Here is a 22,597-nt window from a genome sequence, read left to right as displayed (position 1 = left end):
AAGTATAAAAGCAAACCTCTTCTTCCTCCACCCAGTTGCTTTTTCCTTTGTTTGTTCTCTGTTGGCAAGATTGGAGAATTGTATTAGACAAAATATTCTAATGCAACATTTCTTTTTTTCTTATAAGACCTTTGGAATTTTGTAGTTAGGGGAGCTATAGCTCAGATAAAATATGAGTTCAAGCATAGTGTTAAAGAAACACTCTAATTCATTTATTCACATATCACAGAAAAGTCAATTGGAAATGGTGGCTAAAATTTAGAAAGAAAATTAAGAAATATTTTGATAGGGACAAAGTAAAGAATTACTCAGAAAATTAAAATTTTATAATATTTTATCCCCAAAACATGGTCTTTACGGTGATGTAGGTTTATAGTGTCTCATGGTGTTATAAATGATACTTTGTGAATAATTGTAAGCTTATAAGTAATTAATATTAGAACAGGTCTACTTACATCTTTCATATATTATCTGAGGCATTCTGCTACCAAGAACATGTTTATATGACCGATGATGAGATCTCCCAGTTTTTCTTGGCAAAACAAAATCAACAATATTCTTGATTGAAAATCATTGCAACTCTCTGAAAGCACTTCTCCATAAAGATTTTTTTAAATAGCTCTGGTATTTTCTCAGTATAGAGAAAATTTGCATTTTCCAGGTTATAAACTGAAAGTTGAAGACTGCTAAAGGCGTAACAGCTCTTGTCCCAAACCAGGGAAGAGTTTTTCTGTCTGAACTGATTGTTTATTAGCAAAGACAATTTGTGTGTTTAATGACGTATTGTTTTTTAGAAAGTTGTCTGTGCTGAGCAACATAAGTGTATATTGGGTTGACAGTGTAGTGAAAAAGGATTTTGTTTTCTGTTGCTCCTAATTATAAAGAATGCCACCTTAAGCCATTAAAGTTCTCAGTAGTTGTCCCAAGAAGAAGCAGGTAGAGACATACAAGACATACAAGACACACAAGAGGCAACCACACATTAATGTTTCTCTCCCTCTTTCTCCCCCGCTTCCCCTCTTTCTAAAAATAAATAAATAAAATATTTTTTTAAAGAAAAGGAAACCATATAAATGCCACCAAAAAACTACTTGACCTAATAATCAAATGCAATCCTTACATCCAGACATCCCTCCCTGTTTTAGATGAAAAGAAGTTGGGAAGAAATTGACTGTTATTGGTGCCCTTAGCCTTGTGAGAAATTCATTGGTTGTAGAACATGTGGCCTCTTCATCCCCTAAAGGGATGGGGATGCTCTAAGGGAATTACTTGGACAGATTGAGGGGTCCTGCAAGAAGAAAAGCCGGATCCTGAGTTCTCTGAATGGATGCTTCTTGAGTTTCAGGTGCATTCTGGTAACATCCCTAGATAGAGAATTCTTGATGGTAAGCTGTTTAGCTGAATGTAGAGGTGATGTGTGTATCTTTGGAGATTTATGGAAATGGAAGTTTTGGTTAAAAAAAGGAGTGTGGAATTGTGTGCCTTAGAAGAAAATAATGGGGTGTGTGTGTGTATAGAAATTCATCTCATGTTGCCATGACTCCGGAAATGGCTTGGGATTTGACTTCAGTAGTTACCATGCTTCCATACCTAAAAAAGTAGGAAAGTTAGAAGAGAAAGCAAGATTGGGGCATAGACCACTGTCAGAGGCTGAAAGGAGATGTGGTGGCAAGAAAGTCACCATCGCCTATGTAAAGTCTTGCCTACATTGAAGGCACCAGACGTTGAGGTGTGCCTCCCTGCCTTCATGGGACCACTAGTTACTGAAGACCCCTACTTTCCTTATTCCAGGATATCCCATACCCATCCTGTCACCAGTGAACAAGGCTTGAAAGAAAAGGAGAGTAGAGATCTAAGCCAAGCATTTTTGTTTTGCTCTCTCCACTTTGATTTTAATGGGGAAGGGAAGTCTGGACTATGATGGAGAAGAGGCTCAATTTTGAGTAAGATAGATTGACATTTAAAACTGAAGTAAGCTCAGTTTTATAATTAAAAAAATGATCTGAAAATTAGGAATTTTGACCAGCAGGGATATTGAAAAGCCAACAGGATAGTTGAAAACAGCAGCTGGGACAGGAAGTAGGGCCCTAAAGCTACTTTCTACCCTAAGAAATGGAGAATCCTCAAATGTAACATGCAATATATAAGTGGATCAGAGTTATGTATCTCAGGTTTTACACTAAGCAATGTTGCATGGGGAAGTTTCTGTTAATACATATGGATTTAGTTTATTATTCTTAGTTGCTAAAAGGTATTCCTTTGGGTTGATATACCATATATCTCACACACACACACACACACACACTTTCTTTGTGGACATTAATGTATTTGCAAAAGTGTCTGTAATATAAGTTGTACTGAAATAAAAGTCTTTGTAATCATAACTTTGCTGTCATTCAATCATTGTTTACTTAGGGTAAATTCATAGAAATGGAATTCTTAAATAAAAGGGTAAGGCATTTTAAATTTTGTTATTTATTATAAAAATGTTTTATTCTTAAATATGTATTAAAATGTTCATTTCTCCATTTCCTTATGTTTCTCTATGCTAATATAATAAAAATGTTAAAATTGTGTTACCTTGAAGTTTCTCTTATTAGATATCTGGTTGTTTTAATTTTTATTTCTTTAATCATGAAGATTGATAGATTTTTGGATATTTTAATAAGTATTTTTGTTTTATCATTTTTAGGTATTTATGTTTTATCTTTTAACTTAGAAAACAGTGTTAATAAATATATGGATAATAACTAATATGTCAGTGGAGTGTATCTACAGCATTAACTTGCCTTGAAATTATCTTGGTAATAGGTGAAGTCCCATTTGTTTATTCTTTCCTCTATGTTCCTTGCTCTAGGGAACATATTGGTGAAAATATTGATGCGTGGAATATCTGAGAGTTTCCTGCCTTTGTTCTACTCTAGGTCTTTTATGGTGATGCAACTTATATTTAAGCCTTTTATCTATTTTGAGTTTATTGTTGTGAATGGTATAAGTTGGTGGTTGAATTTCATTTTCTTTTTTCATGTAGCTGTCCAGCTCTCCCAACATCACTTGTTGAGGAAGCTATTTTTACTCCATTTTATGCTCCTGCCCCCTTTGTCAAATATCAATTGACCATAGAAACATGAGTTTATTCTGGGGTCTCTATTCTGTTCCATTGATGTATGTGTCTGTTCTTATGCCAGTAGCAGACTGTTTTGATTACAGTGGCCTTGTAATATAGTTTGATATAAGGTATTGTGATCTTTCCTACTTTGTTCTTCTTTCTCAAAATTGCTGTGGCTATTTGGGGTCATTTATGGTTCCATATAAATTTTTGAAATATTCATCCTATCTCTGTGGAATATGTCATTGATATTTTGATAGAGATTGCATTGAATCTATATTTGATCTGGGTAGTATGGACATTTTGATGATGTTAATTCTTCCAGTCCATGCACATGGTATATGCTACCTTTTTTTGTGTGTATCTTCCTTAATTTCTTTCTTCAGTGTTGTGTAGTTTTCTGAGTTACAGGTCTTTTACTTCCTTTGTTAGGTTAATTCCTAGGTATTTTAGCAAATGGGATTTTCGCCCCCTGATTTCTGATTCTGATATTTCATTGTTGGTGTACAAAAATGCCTTTAATTTCTGAATGTTGACTTTTTATCCTACTGTTTTGCCAAATTCACTTATTAGGTCAAGTAGTTTTTTGGTGGCATTTATATGGTTTCCTTTTCTTTAAAAAAATATTTTATTTATTTATTTTTAGAAAGCGGGGAAGCGGGGGAGAAAGAGGGAGAGAAACATTAATGTGTGGTTGCCTCTTGTGTGTCTTGTATGTCTTGTATGTCAGTTAGGGACCTTGCCCACAACCCAGGCATGTACCCTGTCTGGGAATCGAACCAGCAACACCTTGGGTCACAGGCCAGCACTCGCTCCACTGAGCCACACCAGCCAGGGCTCTATATGGTTTTCTGTGTACACTATTATGTCATCTGCAAACAATGACAGTTTTACTTCCTCCTTTCCAATTTGGATGCCTTTTGTGTCTTTTCTTTGTCTGATAATTGTGGATAAGATTTCAATACTATGTTGAATCGAAGTGGTGAAAGCAGACATTCTTGTCTTGTTCCTTATCTTAGCTGGAAAACTTCCAGTTTTTGCCTGTTGAGTATGATGTTCACTGTAGGTTTCTTGTACAGGGCCTTTATTATGTTGAGGTATACTTGCTCTATTCCCACTTTGCTGAGTGTTTTCATCATAAAAGGGTGCTATACCTTATCAATTGCTTTTTCCACCTCTATTGATATGATCATGTGATTTTTGTCTTTTCTTTTGTTTATGTGCTGTATTACATTACTTTATTTGCGAATATTGTACCATCCTTGGATCCTGGGATGAATCCCACTTGATCAAGGTGTATGATCTTTTTAGTATGTTGCTGGATGTGGTTTGCCAGTGTTTTGTTGAAGATTTTAGCATCTATGTTCATCAGCGACATTGGCAAGCTTCTGCACAGCTAAAGAAAACATCAGCAAAATGAAAAGGAACTCAACCGTATGGGAAAATATATTTGCCAATGATAGCTTGGATGAGGGTTTGAGCTCCAAAATTTATAAAGAACTCACATGACTCCATTCCAGGAAGACAAACAATCCAATTAAAAAAATGGGCAAAGGACCTGAACAGATACTTCTCTAAGGAGGACATACACAGGGACCAGAGACAGATGAAAGGATGTTCAGCATCACTAGGCATCAGAGAGATGCAAATTAAAACCACAATGAGATACCACTTCACACGGGTCAGAATGGCCTTCATAACCAAATCAACAAACAAGTGCTGGGGAGGTTGCGGAGAAAAGGGAACCCTAGTCCACTGTTGGTGGGAGTGCAGACTGGTGCAGCCACTGTGGAAAACAGTATGGAATTTCTTCAGAAAACTAAAAATGTAACTGCCTTTTGACCCAGCAATCCTATTGCTGGGATTATACGCTAAGAATACTGAAACACCAATTCAACAGAACCTATGCACTCTAATGTTCATAGCAGTACAATTTACAGTAGCCAAGTACTGGAAACATCCTAGTGCCCATCAGTAAAAGAATGAACGGAAAACTGTGGTACATTTACACAATGGAGTACTATGCAGCAGGAAGAAAGAAGAAACTCCTACTCTTTAGGACAGCATGGGTGGAACTGGAGAGTATTATACTAAGTGAAATAAGGCAGGAGGTGAAAGACAAATACCATATGATCTCACCTATAAGTGGAACCTAATCAACAAAACAAAAAAGCAAGCATGATATAACCAGAGATATGGAAATAAAGAACAAGTTGACAGTAACCAGAGGGGAGAGGGAGATGGGTAATTCAGAAAAGAAGGGGAATGGTCATCAAGGACCATGTATAAAGAACCCCTGGACAAAGCCAATGGGGGTTAGGATTGAGTGTGAGAGGTGGGTGTTGGCAGGGAGAGTGGTGGGGAGAAAATGGAGACAACTGTAGTTCAACAACAATAAAAAAAAGAGAGAGAAAAGAAGAAAATTATCTTGGTACTAGGTTTCTATGTTTAGTTTGGGAATAATCATAATGATATAATAGCAAAAATTTACAGTGGATTTTATGTGCTAGACACTTATTAAAGTACATATATATTAACTCATTAATTTTTGTAATAAAATTATGAGAAAAATTCTACTATTGGCCCCCTTCTATAAATAAGAAAACAGTAATGGGTCCAAAGAAACACAAATGCAAGGGGCAGAATAGAAAGTTTGACCAATTGAGCCTGGCCCCCGAATCTGGGCTTTACTGTAGAGGAGTCTTATGTAATAATACTAGGCAGCCCTGGCCTGGTGGCTCAGTTGGTTGGAGCATCCTCCCAATAGAGCAGAAGGTAGTATGTTTCATCCCCAGTCAGGGCACATATGTAAGGTTGTGGGTTCGATCATTGGTTGGGGTGGGTAAGGGAGGCAACTGATCAATGTTTCTCCCATTGACGTTTCTATCTTTCTCCCTTTCTCTCTCTGATATATGTAAAAATAAATTCTCAGATGAGGATTTATGTAAATAAATAAATACTGCTAGGCAAATTTACATTAAAAGAAGTGTAGTAAGTCTATGCTATTACTATAAATGTACATTTCCAAAGAGATATTAAAAGAATTTGATTATGAAATATGATGGTAATCAATCTTTGTTTCCATTACTTGCCATCTTTTATTTACAAAGAGACATTCAGTTCGTTGGATTGAATTATTTTATTTAGAAACATATGTTTAATAAGTAATAGTAATAAAAATCACAATATTTTTTTAAAAAAGAATTTGTTTTTCCAGAAGGAGTTTATTCCCTGCTGGATGAATAAGTTTATTATGGGAATCTATTAGCTTTAGTCCAGCTCTCTCATTTTCCTGGTGCAGAATCTGAAGTCCAAAGGGCTACATGATTAGGGTGACCAGTGAGTGGCTGGGTGGACACCGGAGCTGTCTCCTCACTTCACACCTGGTTTCTTACAGCTACCGTGCCTTGTTTTCTAGGCCTTCAAGTATTGCATTATATGATAGGTTTAAAAAAAAATTGTATAACTACACATAACCCAAATTTACTATTTTAACCATTTTTTTAAGTATACAGTTCTGTGACATTAAGTGCAGTCACACTGTAGTGCAACCCTCACCACCATCCATCTCCAGAGGGTTTTCTTTCTACCAAAGTGAACATTTATACACATTAAACACTAATATTCCATTCTCTTCTCCTAGACCCTGGCAACCACCTTTCTACTTTATGTCCCTGTGAATTCGACTATTCTTCATACCTCATATAATTAGAATTATATAGTGTTTGACATTTTGTGACTGGATTATTTCACTTGACATAATGTCTTCAAGGTTTAGCCATGTCATTGGGTTGTTTTGAGGAATTAATATATAATATATATGTAAAGCAGTTAAGACAATGCTTGGCATATAGTAAGCTATTTATATTTATTAATATTAATTTTATTAGTTTTCTATCATTATTGTAACCAACTCCCACAAACTTCATGGCTTAAAACAACATAAATTTGTTCTCTTACAGTTCTGGAAGCCACAAGTTTAAAAACAGGGGCTGGACCAACAGAATCAGGTTTTCTTTGTTGTTGTTCTTTGTTAGGTTGACTTTCTTTTTTCCTATGCAGTTGTTTTGTATTATTTTGCTTTGAATAGTGTTTGAGGTTTTTTGAAAGCTGGAGGGTTCATACTGACATAGTGTTGAATTACCTAATGGAAGACCCTTAAAATTCCATTCTGTAATATTAGACTGTTGTTTAGTGCCAGTCTTATTTTTGTTTTTATTTTAAACAATTTTTAAAATTATTTTTATCTTTAGAGAGAGGGTAAGAGAGGGAGAAAGAGAGGAAGAAAAACATCAATGTGTGGTTGCCTCTCACACTCCCCCTCCTGGGGACTTGGTCTGCAACACAGGCATGTGTCCTGACTGGGAACTGAACCAGCAACCCTTTGGTTTACAGGCCAGCACTCAATCCACTGAGTCACACCAGCCATGGCTAGTGCTGGTTTTATATTGATTATTTTGCAGGTATTTGATATTTTCTCCAAGTATGCAATAGAAGACAAAAATAAGAAATAAGTGGATTTTCTAACAATGTTATGTTATAAATATCATTTAAAAATTAGTAGTATTAGATCAGCAAATGTCATTTTTTTCTGCTTTTTTTCTTTGCAACATGTTGGGAAAATAAAGGTCTTGGCATTTATTCTAGGCATACTCCTAACTGACCAAGAAAAACAAACAAAAACAAGCGAACAACAAAACTAAGATATCAAAAATGGAAGTCGTCTCCATGGTTCTACATTTGGCTTTCTTTAAAACTTACAATTGAATATACTTGATGTGTAAAGTTGTGTAAGTTTAAGGTATGTAATGTGTTACTCTGATATATTTATATATCTTAATGTGATTGCCAAATGTAGCAGTATTTATCACATTACATAATTATAGCACAGTAATAGAGTCTATATTCATTATGTTGTCCATTAGTTTTCTATGGCTTATTTACAACTCATTATAAGTTTGTACCCTTGAATACCATCATTTTTATCCCCCTACCCTATCCCTTGGTAACCACCCATTTTACTGTATTTTTTTTTTGCCCTTAACTTTTTTGTATTCCACATGTAAATGATATCATAAAGCACTTATCTTTCTGACTAGTCTCAGGATAATATGCTCAAAGTCCACGCATGTTGTTGCAAATAAGAGGATGGATGGATGAGTAATATTTCACTGAATATATGTACCACATCTTTCTTTCATTCATCCCAAGATGGGCATTTGAATTGTTTCTTTATCTTGGCTATTGTGATTAATACTGCGATAAACATGGGAGTGCATATTATCTCCTCAAAATTGTTTTTATTTCTTTTCCACCCAGGTGTGAAATTACTGGATTGTATGATAGATCCATTTTTAATTTTTAAAGAAAGCTTCAATTGTTTTCCATAGTGGTAGGACCAATTTAATCCCACCAACAATGTATAAATGTTCCCTTTTCACCATATCTCTGCCAGAACCTGTTGTCTCTTATGTTCTTGATATTAGCCATTCTAACAGGTGTGGCGTAATATCTCTTGTGATTTTGATTTGCATTTCCATAATGATTAGTGATGCTGAGCATCTTTTCATGTGTCTGGGCCATTTTGATGTCCTCTTTGGAAAAATGTCTAGTTTTTCTGACCATTTAAAATTTATATTTTTTTGTTATTGATTTGATTGATTTATTTATATATGTTTTTTTATATTAATTCTTTATCCAGTATATAGTTTGCAAAAATTCTCTCCAATTCCATAGAGTGTCTTTTAATTTTGTTAAAGTTTCTATTGCTGTGCAGAAATTTTTGAGTTTGATGTAGTCCCATTTGTTGATTTTTTCCTTTTTTTTGTGCTATTACATCATGTCCCTAAAATTATTACTAAATATTGATGAACTTCTTCCCCATGTTTTCTTCTAGGAGTTTTTATTGAACAGACTATCCTTGCCTCATTGGGTATTCTTGGATTTCTTGTCAAGTATTAGTTGACCATATATACCAGGGTTAGATTCTGAGGTCTCTATTTTGTTCCATTAATTGATACGTCTATTTTTGTGACAGTACCATACTATTTTTATTACTATAGCTTTGTAGTATAGATTGAAACTTGAAAGAGTGATATCTCTGTCTTTGTTAATTTTTTGCAGGATTGCTTTGTCTATTCAGGATCTTCTGTGGTCCCACATAAATTTTAAGATTTTTTTTTCACTATTTCTTTGAAGAATGCTTTTGGTATTTTGATGGGGATTGAGTTGACTCTGTAGATGTCTTTGGGAAGTATGACCATTTCAATTACATTAATTCTTATGAGTCATGAATGTGAGATATCTTTCCATTTGTTGTCTTCTTCAATTCCTTTTAGCAAAGTATTATAGTCTTCATTGTACAGATGTTTCACTTCCCAGGTTAAATGATTTCCTATGTGTTTTATTGTTTTTGATACTATTGTGAATAAAATGGTTTTCTATATATTTTTTCAGATGCTTCATCATTGGTATACAGGAATGTAATTGATTTCTGTATATTGATTTTGATTTCTGATACTTTACTGAAATGGTTGATTAATTTGAACAGTTTTTTGACTGATTCTTTGGGATTTTCTAAATATAGGATTATATCATCAGTAAATAACAACAATTTTATATCTTTTCTGATTTGGGTGCCTTTTATTGCTTTATTTTGCCAAATTGCTTTAGTTAGGACTTCTAGTACTATATTGAATAGGAGTGGTGAGTGGGATCATCTATTCCTTGTTTCTGATCTTAGAGGAAACACTTTTCATTTCTCTCCATTGAGTATAATGTTTGTTAGCTATGGGTTTGTTGTATATGGCCTTTATTATGTTGAGGTATGTTCCTACTGTATGCAGTTTGTTAAGGGTTTTTATCATGAAACAATGTTGTATTTTGTCAAATGCTTTTTCTGTGTCTATTAAAATGATTATGTGATTTTATATTTGATTTTATTGATGTGATGTATTACATTTATTGATTTGTGTATGTTGAACTATCCTTGAAACCTAGGGTATATCCCACTTGGTCACAGTGTAATTATTTTAATGTATCCTTGAATTTGGTTTCTAATATTTTGATGAGAGTTTTTCATTTATATCCATCATGAGTATTGCTCTATAGTTTCTTTTCTTGTGGGATCCTCCTCTGGTTTAGGTGTCAAAGTAATGCTGGCCTTGTAGAATGAGTTTGGAAGTGTTCTTTCCTCTTCAATATTTTGAAAGAATTTGAGGACTGGTGTTAATTCTTCTTTAAATATTTGGTAGAATTCACTGGTAGGACCAGTGAAGTCATCTGTTCCTGGATTTTTCTGTGTTGGGAGTTTTTTGAGTACTAATTCAACCTCTTTACTCATTACTGGTCTGTTCATATTTTTATTTCTTCCTGATTCAGTCTTGTTAGGTTGTATGTTTTTAGAAACATAGCCATTTCTTCTTGGTTATGTAATTTGTTGGCATATAATTGCTCATAGTAGTTTCTTATAACCCTATTTATTTCCATTGTATCAGCTTTGATGTCTCCACTTTCATTTCTCATTTTATTTATTTGAGTTTTCTTTTTTTTTCCCTTAGTCTAGCTAAAGGTTTGTCAATTTTGTTTATTTTTTCAAAGAACCAGCTGCTAAGTTCATTGATTCTTTCTATTGTTTTTCTTTTCTTTAGTTCATTGATTTTTCTCCCTGAAACTTATCATTTCCTCCTTTCTGGTAACTTGGGACTTAATTTTTTCTTCTTTTTTCTAGTTCCTTGAAGTGTTAAGTTGTTTATTTGAGATCATTCTAATTTCTTGATATATACATTTATTGCTATAATCTTTTCTCTCAGAAATTCTTTTGGTGTGTTTCATAATATTTGATGTGTGTGTGATTTCATTTTCATTGGTTTTGAAATTTTAAATTTTCTTTTGATTTTTTTTTTGATCCAGTGGTTATTAAGAAGTGTGTTGTTTAGTTTCCATATATTTGCAGGTAATCTCACTTTCCTATTGTTGTTGATTTCTAGCTTTATATCATTATGGTCAGAGAAGATAGTATGATTTCAGTCTCCTGAAATTTGCTAAGGTTTGTTTTGTGTCCTATTGTATGATCTAACCTGAAGAATTTACTGTGTGCACTTGAGAAGAATGTGTATTCTGCTGCTGCTGAATGGAATGTTGTGTGTATATATTAAGTTCATTTGTTCTAAAGTATAGTTCAATCTCAATGCTTCCTTTCTGAATTTCTTTCTGAATTATCTATTCATTGGTGATACTGAGATACTGAATTTCCCTACAATTATTACACTGTTATCTATTTCTCCCTTAAGACTTGTATAATAATATTTAATTTGTATCAATACATTTGTGTGTGTGTATATATATATATATTAATCTATTTTGATGCTCAGCTGTTGGGAGAATATATATTTCTGATTGTTGTATCTTCCTGATGTATTGACACTTCCGTCATTACATGATGATTTTTTTTGTCTTTTGTACTCTTTGACTTGATGTCTTTTAGTCTGATGTAAGTAAAGCTGAGCCCTCTTTCTTTACTGTTTACTTGAAGTATCACCTTCTACTCTTTTACTTTGAACCTAAATGGATCTGCTGCAGGCAGTATATTGTTGGATCTTGTTTTTTTATCCATCCTCCCACTGTGGGTATTTTGATTGGTGAGTTTAATGTATTTATATTTAGGATGATCATTGATATGTAAGTATTTAATACTGACATTTTACCTTTTTCCTTCTGGTTATTTTATTTCTCCATTGTTTATTTTTTTTTCTGTTTCTGTTTACCTTTGTAAGTTGGTTGTGTTCCATGGTGATTTGCTCAGTTTCCATTTTTTCTTAGGTTTTATGTCTTAGAGTTTTGCTTTATGGTTACCATGAGGTTTACATAAAATATATCATAGATAAAATTGTCCTTTTCTTTGCCGATAGTAATTTATCTTCACTTACCTATAAATGTTTCATTATTTTACTCTTTCCCTTTTCTTCCCCTTGGCAACTCTTTATTACCAAGTTGTAATAGCTATAGTTATTTTAGTGCTTTTACTTTGACCTTTATAATATAGTTGAGTCTAATATACTATTCAAAAGAGTTATACTGTTCTAATTCTGACTGCTTCTGATCACCTTAATTAGAGTTTTGTGTACTTCTGTCTTTTGTTTCAAATTGATGAGTTGTTTTCAACTTTGGTTGTAAAGCAGGTCTGGTGGCAGTGAATGAACTCAGCTCTGTTTGTCTGGGAATGCCTTAATTTAGCTTTCATATCTAAAAGATAATTTTTGCCAGATAGGGTATTTTTGGATGACATTTTTTGATATGTTATTCTTTTTTCTCCTGGCTTGTAGAGTTTCTGCTGTGAAATCTGCTAGTAGCCTAGTGGGGTCACGTATGCAGGTTACTGTCTTACTCCCATCCCCTGGCTGCACTTAAAATTCTCTATTATTGACTTTAGACAGTTTTAATATAATGTAAATTGGAGAAGTCTTTTTTTTGTTAATAAAGTGTTCTATTAGTTTCATGGACTTGTATATCCAGTTTCTTTCCCAGGTTTGGGAAATTCTCAGCTATTATTTCTTTAGATATGCTCTATTCTCCCCTCTCCCTCTCTTCTCCTTCTGAGATACCCATTATTTTTATGTTGGCTCTTTTAATGAAGTCAGATAATTCTTATAGGTTTTCTCCACTTTTAAAAAATTCTAGTTCTCTTTCCTCTTCCACTTCAATTATTTCTATATTTCTGTCCTCAAGCTTGCTAATTCTCTCTTCTATATGATCTGTATTTTCAGAAGATTCATTGCCTCATTTTGGTAAAACATACCTTCTCTTCATTAATTTTAGTCCTAACATCATTGTATTGCCCTTCTGAGTTTTCTTGTAGCTCATCAAATTTCATCATAACAACTAATTTAAATACTTTATCATTTAGATAGTAAATTCCACATCTTTGGGTTTGGTTGCTGAATAGTTGTCATTTACTTTTGTGAAAACTTAATACAATTTCACATGGTGTTTGATGAAAAAAAATTCTCTGCTCTTGCATTTGAAATAGTAAATACCTTTCTTATTTAGGCAAGGTTATAGGTGATCCTTGACTTGTGATTGGGTTGTGTTTCAATAAACCCATCATAAGTTAAAATATCCTAAGTTGATAATCATTTAAAACACTTAACCTATTGAACATTATAGCTTATCCTGGGCTACATAAAACATGTTCAGAACACTTACATTTCCTATAATTGGGAAAAAATCATCTAACACAAAGCCTGTTTTAAAATGCCCAACATCATGAAAGAGTACTGAACTCCACATTGCTAGCCCAAGAAAAGATCAAAATTCATGATTCAAAGTACAGTTTCTATTGAATGAATATCATTTTTACATAATTATAAAACTAAAAAAATCTTAAGTTGAACCATTGTAAATTGAGGACTGCCTACCTATATTTAATTCAGTTTAACAGATTGGCAGTTGGGAGCCTTACTTTTATTTTCCTGGAGGTGGTGATATAGCACAAGTTTTTGTTTTTTCTTTGGGAAGGTGAGTTGTAGCTGCTAGGGCTGAGAGTGTCACATAGGAAAAAAGAAATGATGGTGGTGGGGTATACTTGGCACTTGGCATTTTGGGTTTGTCAATGGCCTGGTAGGGGGATGATCAATTTGGGAGTGCCCAGAGGTATGTGGGCAGCCCTCTTGCCTCCTGAGGAAGACAACAGGAGATGGTTTCTTTGAACTCTGCCTACTTCTCTTTTCTTTCCCTGAAGTCACTGCAGTGTCTCCTCAAATAGAGTAAAGGGTCCCTCCAACTGTATTGTGGTGGCCAGGAAGACCCTCACTTACCTACTTCATTGCCCACCTCCTTTGCTAGAAAAATTGTGGTGGCTCACTGTCAGACCAACACCACTGGCAAAGATAAATTTGTTATACATATCTTTAAGAATGTTATCTTAATAATGATCTATAGAAAGAATCCTGCAGTATGAAACATTTTAACTTAGTTTTTGCATTCAGCATAATTCCCTTGAGATCTAGCCAAGTTGTGATGTATATCACTATCTTATTCTTATTTATTGCTGAGCAGTATTCCATGGTATGCATATACCACAGATTGTAGACATAAACATGTTTATGTCTCCAAAAAGAATCTTATTTAATTTTCATATGGATTACATTAAATCTATATGTGAATTTGGGGAGAAGTGATAGCATGTTGAGTAATTCAATCAATTCATCCCTGAAAGACATTTGGTTGTTTCAAGTTTGGAGATATTTTGGGTATGAATAAAGAAGCTCTGTACTTATGCCCACAGAAAAGGTATTTTTGTGGGCATAAATTTTAAATTCTCTAGTATAATTTTCAAATAGAGCAAATGTTGGGTCATTTGGTAAGTACATGTTTAATTCTATAAAAAAATCACCACATTCTTTTCCACACTGTAACATTTTATATTCTCACCAGCAACATATGAGTGATCCAGTTCACTCATATCTTCACCAAAATTTGGTGTTATCACAATTTTTTTATTTCAATATTCTAAAGTAAAAAAATCATTTGGATATATTTGTGTGGGTCTACTTTTGGACTTGCTATTCTGTTTCATTGGATTATATGTTTATCCCTCCTTCATACCATAGTACTTTGATTCTTTGATACTGTAGGAATCCTTGGCGTCTCCTAAATTGATTCTTCCCATTCTATTCTTTTTGTTGTTATATGGTATTGATTAGGCTACTACACTTATCCCAATTTTTCCCCCTTTCCCCTTCTCCACCCAGGACCCCTCACTCCTTCAGGCAATCCCTGCAACTTTGTTCATGTCCATGGGTCATGCATATAAGTTCTTTGGCTATTCCATTTCCTATACTGTATTTTATATCCCCATAGCTATTCTGTAACTACCTGTTTGTACTTCTTAATCTCTTCAATTCTTTACCCATTCCTCCATACCACCCTCCCATTTGGCATCTATCAAAACACTCTCAATATTAATGATTCTGACTCTGTTCATGTTTGCTTAGTTTGTTTTTTAGATTCAGTTGTTGATAGGTGTGATTTATTGCCATTTTTGTTGTTCATTTGATCTTCTTTTTTTTAAAATAAGTTCCTTTAACATTTCATATAATAATGGTTTGGTGATGATGAATCTCTTCAATTTTTTCTTGTCTTGGAAGCTCTTTATCTACCCTTCAATTCTAAATGATAGATTTGCTGGGTAGAGCAACCTTGGCAGTAGGTCCTTGCTTTTCATCACTTTGAATACTTCTTGCCAGTCCCTTCTAGCTTGCAAAGTTTCTTTTGAGAAATAAGCTGTCTTATGGGAACTCCACTATAGGTAGCTAACTGCTTTTCTCTTGCTGTTTTTAAAATTCTCTCTGTATGTTTAACCTTTGGCATTTTAATTATGCTGTGTCTTGGTGTGGTCCACTTTGCATCAGTCTTGTTTTGGACTCTCTGTGCTTCCTGGACTTACATGTCTATTTCCTTCACCAAATTACAGAAGTTTTATTCATTATTTTTTTCAAATAGATTCCCAGTTTCTTGCTCTTTCCCTTCTCCTTCTGGCACCCTAATAATAAGAGAAGTTGGAACTCTTGAAGTTGTCCCAGAGATTCCTTATGCTATCCTCATTTTTTTGGATTCTTTTTTTCTTCTTGTTGTTCTGATTGCTTGTTTTTTGCTTTGTTATTTTCCAAATCATTGATTCGATTCTCAACTTCATCCACTCTACTGTTATTTCCCTGCAAATTGTTATTTATTTTAATTAGTGTAAACTTCATTTCTGACTGGATCTTTTTTATGCTGTTGAGATCTTCACTAGGTTCCTTGACCATCCTTATAATCAGTGTTTTGTATTCTGCATCTGCTAGATTGCTTATCTCCATTTAGTTCAGTTTTTTTTCCTTGAGTTTTGATTTGTTCTTTAATTTGGGTCATGTTCTTTGTCTCCTCATTTTGGCAGCCTCCTTGTGTTTGTGTCTGTGTATTAGGTAGAGCTACTATGACTCTTTTTCTTGGTAGTATAGTGTAATGTAGTGGTGTCCTATAGGGCCCTGTGGCACAGCCTCCTCTGTCACCCAAGCTGAGTGCTGGAGGTGTGCTCTTCATGTGGGGTGAGTACACCCTCTTCTTCTTGTTGATCCTTGATTGCTCTTGGTTGGCCAATGGGAGGGATTTACCTAAGTCAGTCAGTTCCAAGGACTGGTTGTGACTACTGATCACCATCCTTCAGCCTCCATGGAGGATCACCCGTGCAGGGGCCAGATGGTGGTGTTTCTCTGTGGCCTGTAGCTGTCCACTGGGTGCACAGACTCTGAGGTTTCCTGGGTGGTGCAGGCCAAGGTCAGCCCCCAGCTGTGTTCTGCCTGTGGTCACCCTGCATGAGCCATTAAGCAATCTGAGATGACTGTTACTTTTGCTGGGCTTGGAGATTCCCAGGCAATGTAAAGCTGTGATCTAGGCTGGCTACTGTTAATGCTGGGTCTGGGGCCAGTTAGCAAGAGGTATAGGGGATGGGGGCTCACTGAGGCTGGCTGTTGCTTTTTTGAGAGGATTTAGGAAGTTGTGTAGCTTGAGTCAAGACCAGCCATTCATATAGAAAAGTCACTGTTAGGAGCTTGGATAGGCCCACAAGTTGGGTGGGACTGAGTCTCAGGGGATCTCCAGGGTGGGGCAAACAGTGTTAGCCAGGTTGATGGAATTGCAGATATGGCACCTTTCTACTGGTTTGTGGCTATGTGGTGGTGGGGTTCTGAAAAATAACAGTGGCTTCTGCCTGCCTCTCTGCTTGGGAGAAAGCTGTTCCTCTGCTCTTGCCTTGATGTCAGATACTTTAGTTCCTCCCTGTATGCCACTTGTGCCTTTAAAGATGCTACCTGGTGTTGGAGCTCAGAGGGAGTGAGTCAGAGTAAGTCTATGTGTGGATTCTTTAAGAGGAACTGCTTGGGACTCTAGAAGTTTTTTTTGCCAACTTAGTCCCTGCTGCTTTTTGCAGCCAGAAGTTATCAGGACTTATCTTCTGAGCACTGGAACACTTGGTTGGGGGCCTTGTTGTGATGCTGAGACTCTTTGCTCCCAAGATATCCCTTCCAAATTTCATCTACCACAGGTGAATGTGGGACCTGCTGTTTCATGTCTCGCCCCTCCTGCCAATCTGGATGGATGTAGTTTCTTTAATTCTGTGGTTGTCAGATTTCATTTGCTTGATTTCTGACAGTCCTGAGTCATGGTTGTTCTATAGTTTGGTTGTAATTTTGATGTGGTTGTGCAAGGAGGTGAGCCATATTTACCTATGCCACCATCTTGACCAGAAGTGTACATCTATTCTTCTTTTTCAAAAATTTTAGATATTTAGTTTTGGTGTCTTTCCATGTAATACTTAGAATAAACATATTTATGTCTACAAAAAGAATCTTATTAAATTTTCATATGAATTACATTAAATCTGTACATCAGTTTGGGGAGAAGTGACATTTTATCATACTGAGTAATTCAATCCATAAACATGGTATGTATTTCCATTTATTTAGATATTCACTGATTTCTTTAATCAGCTTGAATGAGCATTTTATAAGTTTTAAGATACAGATCCTGTCCACATTTTGTTAGATTTATGCCAAATTATTTTATTTTATTTAAAGTGATTATAATTGATAATGTGTGTTTAATTTTGGATTCCACAAGTTCATTGTTATATCCTGTCATCTCATCAAAATTATATTACTTTTAGATGTTTGCTTATTTGTTTGTTTATGAAGATTCCTTGGGATTTTCTATGTAGACAATTATGTCACTTATAAATAGTGACAGTTTTATTTTTTGTTTCTAATCTGTATACCTATTATTTATATTTTTCTTGCCTTATTGCAGTGGCTGGAACTTCTAGTACTATGTTGAATAAGATTGGTGACCAGGGACATCTTGCCTTGTTCCTGATCTTAAGGGAAATCATTCAATCTTTTATCAGACAAAGTTAACTGTAGGACTTTTTGTAAATGATGTTTATTGGGTTGACAAAATTTCCCTCTGTTTATAGTTTGCTAAGAGTTTTTCTCTTTTTTAATCATGAAGAGATGTTGAATTTATTTTTAGTGCTTTTCCTGAGTCAAATAATATGGTTTTATAACTTTTAGTGTGTTGATATGAATGGTTGTATTTATTAATTTTTTCAAAATATTGAACCAGCCTAATACTTGCATCTGAAATAAATCCAGTTTGTCATGGTACATAATTTCCTTTAGGCTTTGCTGAATATGTTGGGCTAATATTCTGTAAATAACTTTTTTCTCTAAGTTTATAAGAGCTATTGGTCTGTAGTTTGTTTTTTGTGTACTGTCCTTATCCAGTTTTTTTATTTGGATAATATGTGCCTCATAAATGAGCTGGGAAGTGTTCTCTAGTCTTAAATTTCTTGATGATACTGTTTAATGTTGGAGTTCATTCTTTTTAAAAGGTTAGAGACCCTGGATGGGTGGCACAATCAGTTAGCACGGCATTCCCGTATACCAAGGTTGGGGATTTAATCCCTGGTCAGGGTACATACAAGAATCAACCAATGAATGCATAAATAAGTGGAACAACAAATCAATGTTTCTCCCTGTCTGTCTCTGTCTCTCTCCCTTTCTCTCTAAAATTAATAAATAAAAAAAGTGTTAGAAATCTCCAGTGAAACCATCTGGGCCTGGAGATTTATTTTGGAGGAATGTCTAAATTGAAATTTAATTGTTTAATGGTTATGTGACTATTCAATTTGTCTAGTTTATATTGGCTGAGTTTTGGTAATTTATGATTTATGAGGAAGTTGTCCACTTCTTTTACGTTGTCAAATTTATAAGTATAAAGTTTGGAGACTAGCACAATGCTGAATGTTGGGCATGCAAAAGGTCAAAACAGTTCTTCTTAGTCCATATACCTTATTATTCGGGATTACCAAACAATTTACAAAATTGCGAGGAGTTACAGAGGTGTTATAGGAGGATCTGTTTTACTCTCGGAGAACCTAGAAAATCTTATGTGAGGAAGTGACATTTTAGGTCAGATTCGAAGAATAAAGAGGAATTAACTAGATGGGACCCAATTAAAGTTCTCTACGTGGAGAATAGTGTGTGCAAGAGTCACATGGTGGGAGGGAGCACAGCAAATTTCATAAAACAGAAGATGGTTACTTTGGCCAAGGATCTGAGGTGAGTTCAGCTTTGATAGAGGTGATGGCTGGGAGAGTTAGGGTCTCAGAAATCACATTAGATAATTTCTACTCTTTTTACCCCTAAAATTAACAGGGAGATATTGTAGATTTTAGGAAGGAGGTCAATATGATGTCTTTTTAAAAGCTCACTATATTTGCAGTGTTAATGGGGTAAGAGGGTCTATCAAAATACTCGTGAAGGCCCTAAGGGGTCCAGTTGGCATGGGGGCTATAAGTGCCTTTGTGTGTCTGTTTAATACTCCATCCTCAGAGCACAGAGGGTAGGAAAGAATGAGATTGAGAATGGGAGAGTGGGGGCCAGGGCCTTAAAGGCCATGTCAGTTATTAGAGGGATCAGATATTAAGTGAGGATGTTAATCACATTTAAACTTGGCACACTTAACAGGAGTGATGAGGATAAATAGGAGCTGGTGAGAGGAGCTGGTCAGGAAGGAGCTTCTGAGGATCTGATATTAACCTTGGAAGAAAGGTAAGTGCGCTGTCTGGGAAGTGGAGGGGGAGACAGTGCAGAAAAACATTCCAGGGACAGAATGTGCGGGTGAGAAGGACACCATAGACCATAGACCAAAAAGTCTTCTACCTGGTTGGAGAGGAAGGCTCATCAAGATAAGAAGAGGAGAAGAAATATTTAGCACTGGCTAGGCCTCAAGCATTCCTTCATTCATTGCAGAAGGTTTTGTTAATTCCTCTATGTGTGAGGACTGTTCATAAGTGATAGAACTATAGAACTGAAGTTGAGGAAAATAGCTGTTGTCCTTGCCTATATGAAATTTATAGTCTCACACAGTTCTCCTTTTAAAGCACATGTGACTGTCACATATGAAATAAAAGAGAACAAATCAAAATGGAATAAATTCAGGTGTTATTGTCATAGCTGAAACTGCTGCAAGAGTTCAGAGTAGAGGACACAGGCTGATTTCATTGTTAGGAAAGGAGATTTTTCTTTTTTGTTTGCTATTTTTTTTAAATAAAAGAAGTGTGGTAAGGAGATGATGGCTTTGATTTCAAAATGAGGGTGTCTTTTAGGCAGCTGGAAATTTCAAACTAGAATACTAATCAGAGGTCAAGACCAGAGATGATGAGGAGGAAGTGATTAGCATAGTGTTCAATACCAAGTTCAAGAGAGTGAAAGAATAAATGAGAGTACACATAAAAATAAGTTTGAAAGTTTCAACCTTCTTTGTATTATCTTTCAAGTAAATTTTAGATTGTTTTTGTATCAAAAGAAAAATTGCCCATTATACAGAAATTAATTTTAAGTATTAAAAAATACCCTTGGGAATCATAAACCTTAATGCAAAATATTTTAAATTGGTTTCTTTGATTAGTATTTACTTTATTTTAAAAGTTCTTGCTTTTAAAATGTTTTAATTACAGTTCATATGTAATGAGTATTTGTTGAACAAATTAATTGGTGAAGGAATCAATTTCTTAAATGATCATAGCATTCTCTTTACCACTCTTTACAACTGCCTTTATATTCCTCAGAGCACTATGATATACATCACTGTAGGTAATGCATATCCAATGCTATACAGATATATATATATATACAATTCTGTTTTCGATGCTACTCAAATATATACAATGTATAGTCAGTGCTATACAATTGCATATTACTCTTCTCAGAAATCTGTTTCTTGCTTTACTGTCTGGTTTAGTTAAGGAATTATGCCCATCTCAAAGATACACCACCATTAATATTATTTACAATTTTAAAGGAACCTATGCAACCCAATATTCATAGCAGTGTTATTTACAATAGCCAAATACTGTAAACAACCTAAGTGCTCATGAGTAAATGAGTGGATCAAAAAACTGTGGTACACTTACACAATGAAATACACAGCAGAAAGAGAATTCCTACCCTTCATGACAACATGGATAGAACTAGAGAGCATTATGCTAAGTGCAATACGCCGAGCGGCGAAAGACAAATACCATGTGATATCACCTATAAGTGGGACCTAATCAACAAAACAAACAAATGAGCAAAATAGAACCAGATACTTAGAAATAAAAAACAAACTGACAGTGACCAGAGGGGAGTGAGCAGGGGCATAATGGGGGGAAAGTGGGGGAAGGGGCAAGCCAAGGAACATGAATAGAAGACTCACAGGGCATGGACAATGTGGGGGGATTAATTGTCAGAGTCCTGGGGAGATGGGGTAAAGGTGAGCAATGGAGAAGAAGGGGGGACAACTGTAAATGAACAACATTAAATTTAAAAAATATTATTTACAGTTAAACTTGGGGATTTATTAGGATTAGAGTGTGAGGATAGTCATTTAGGGAGAAGGACAACACTTTTGAGGAGAGAGTCTCAAAACCTGTCCAGAAACATAGTTATATAACTTTTATCATTGAACCATCTACCTCAGGCATCTCTTTTTAGGCTATTAAGACAAAGGCTTGATCACGATGATTCTAATTCAGTATTTTGTACTTGAGATTTCCAAGAGATTTACAATATTTACCTTTCATATTTTCATGTCTTTGCAGTTCTACTTTTGCTAAGTAATATAATTTTGAGTCTCAGTAACTTTATGGTTGACTTAACACTGTCTTTTAATTTTTCTTGGAGGTTTTAAAGATAGAACAAATACTATCTATACTTGATTTATTAGCTGTTAGCATTGGAAATATCAGATGATTTTGTCTGGCATTTTTTCCTTGTATTTGGAGGAATACTTGTTTGAAACTCCTACACAAAATGGCTATTTATATTGTCCATGTCTTTCATCTCTCTCCTATTAAAATGTCAAAATTATTACACAAATACTATGTGTTGATGTTGTTGAGCTATACATTCTTAAGTGATTAAAAATTATTCATTGATCCTCTTAGACTCCCTGTTTTCTAGCCCCTCGCTATCATAACCAAATTGTTTCCGTCATTTTGCACGATGAAGTGGGACTTGAATAGACCAATTTATCCAGGCCATACGTGGAAAGGAATTAGGATTTTGAAAGAATATTTTGAGATATGTCCTCTATTTTTACTTTAGTTTTTTTCTTAATTCTTAGTAAATAATTTTTAAAAATAGTCCAAACTCTCCATTTGTTTATCTGAAGTTTTCCCTGATAAACAAGTTAAAAAAAAAGTTCTTGGAGCTTTAAGTCCTCAATTAGGAAACTTAGGTACTATTCTCTTGACCAAAGAAAGCTTTGTAATATAATGATAGTGAAATTTCATGTAGTGACAGGTGAAACATTATTTTTCAACTTGAAAGATATGCTTTTAGTCAAGGATCTTTAGTGTTAACCACAAAATGGGTATTCAAGATGTTTATTAATATAAAACAAAACATT

At 34.7% G+C, this 22,597-nt stretch overlaps 1 protein-coding gene across 1 annotated transcript in view; it reads left to right on the top strand.

Moving 5' to 3' along the window:
- The window catches only part of PXDNL (peroxidasin like), a 354,687-nt gene that overhangs the window by 42,776 nt on the left and 289,314 nt on the right, over positions 1 to 22,597 (top strand). Inside the window, 1 exon segment of the mRNA XM_054595292.1 lies at positions 11,930 to 11,944. Coding sequence (XP_054451267.1) covers positions 11,930 to 11,944 — 15 coding nt within the window.

The sequence above is a fragment of the Pteronotus mesoamericanus genome, unplaced genomic scaffold (genome assembly GCF_021234165.1).
Source record: "Pteronotus mesoamericanus isolate MK-2021 breed Mesoamerican mustached bat unplaced genomic scaffold, CSHL_Meso_final scaffold_54, whole genome shotgun sequence".
In the NCBI taxonomy this organism is placed as follows: Eukaryota; Metazoa; Chordata; class Mammalia; order Chiroptera; family Mormoopidae; genus Pteronotus; species Pteronotus mesoamericanus.
The sequence above is the reverse complement of the archived record's forward strand: the minus strand, read 5'-3'. Positions and strand labels throughout refer to the sequence as shown.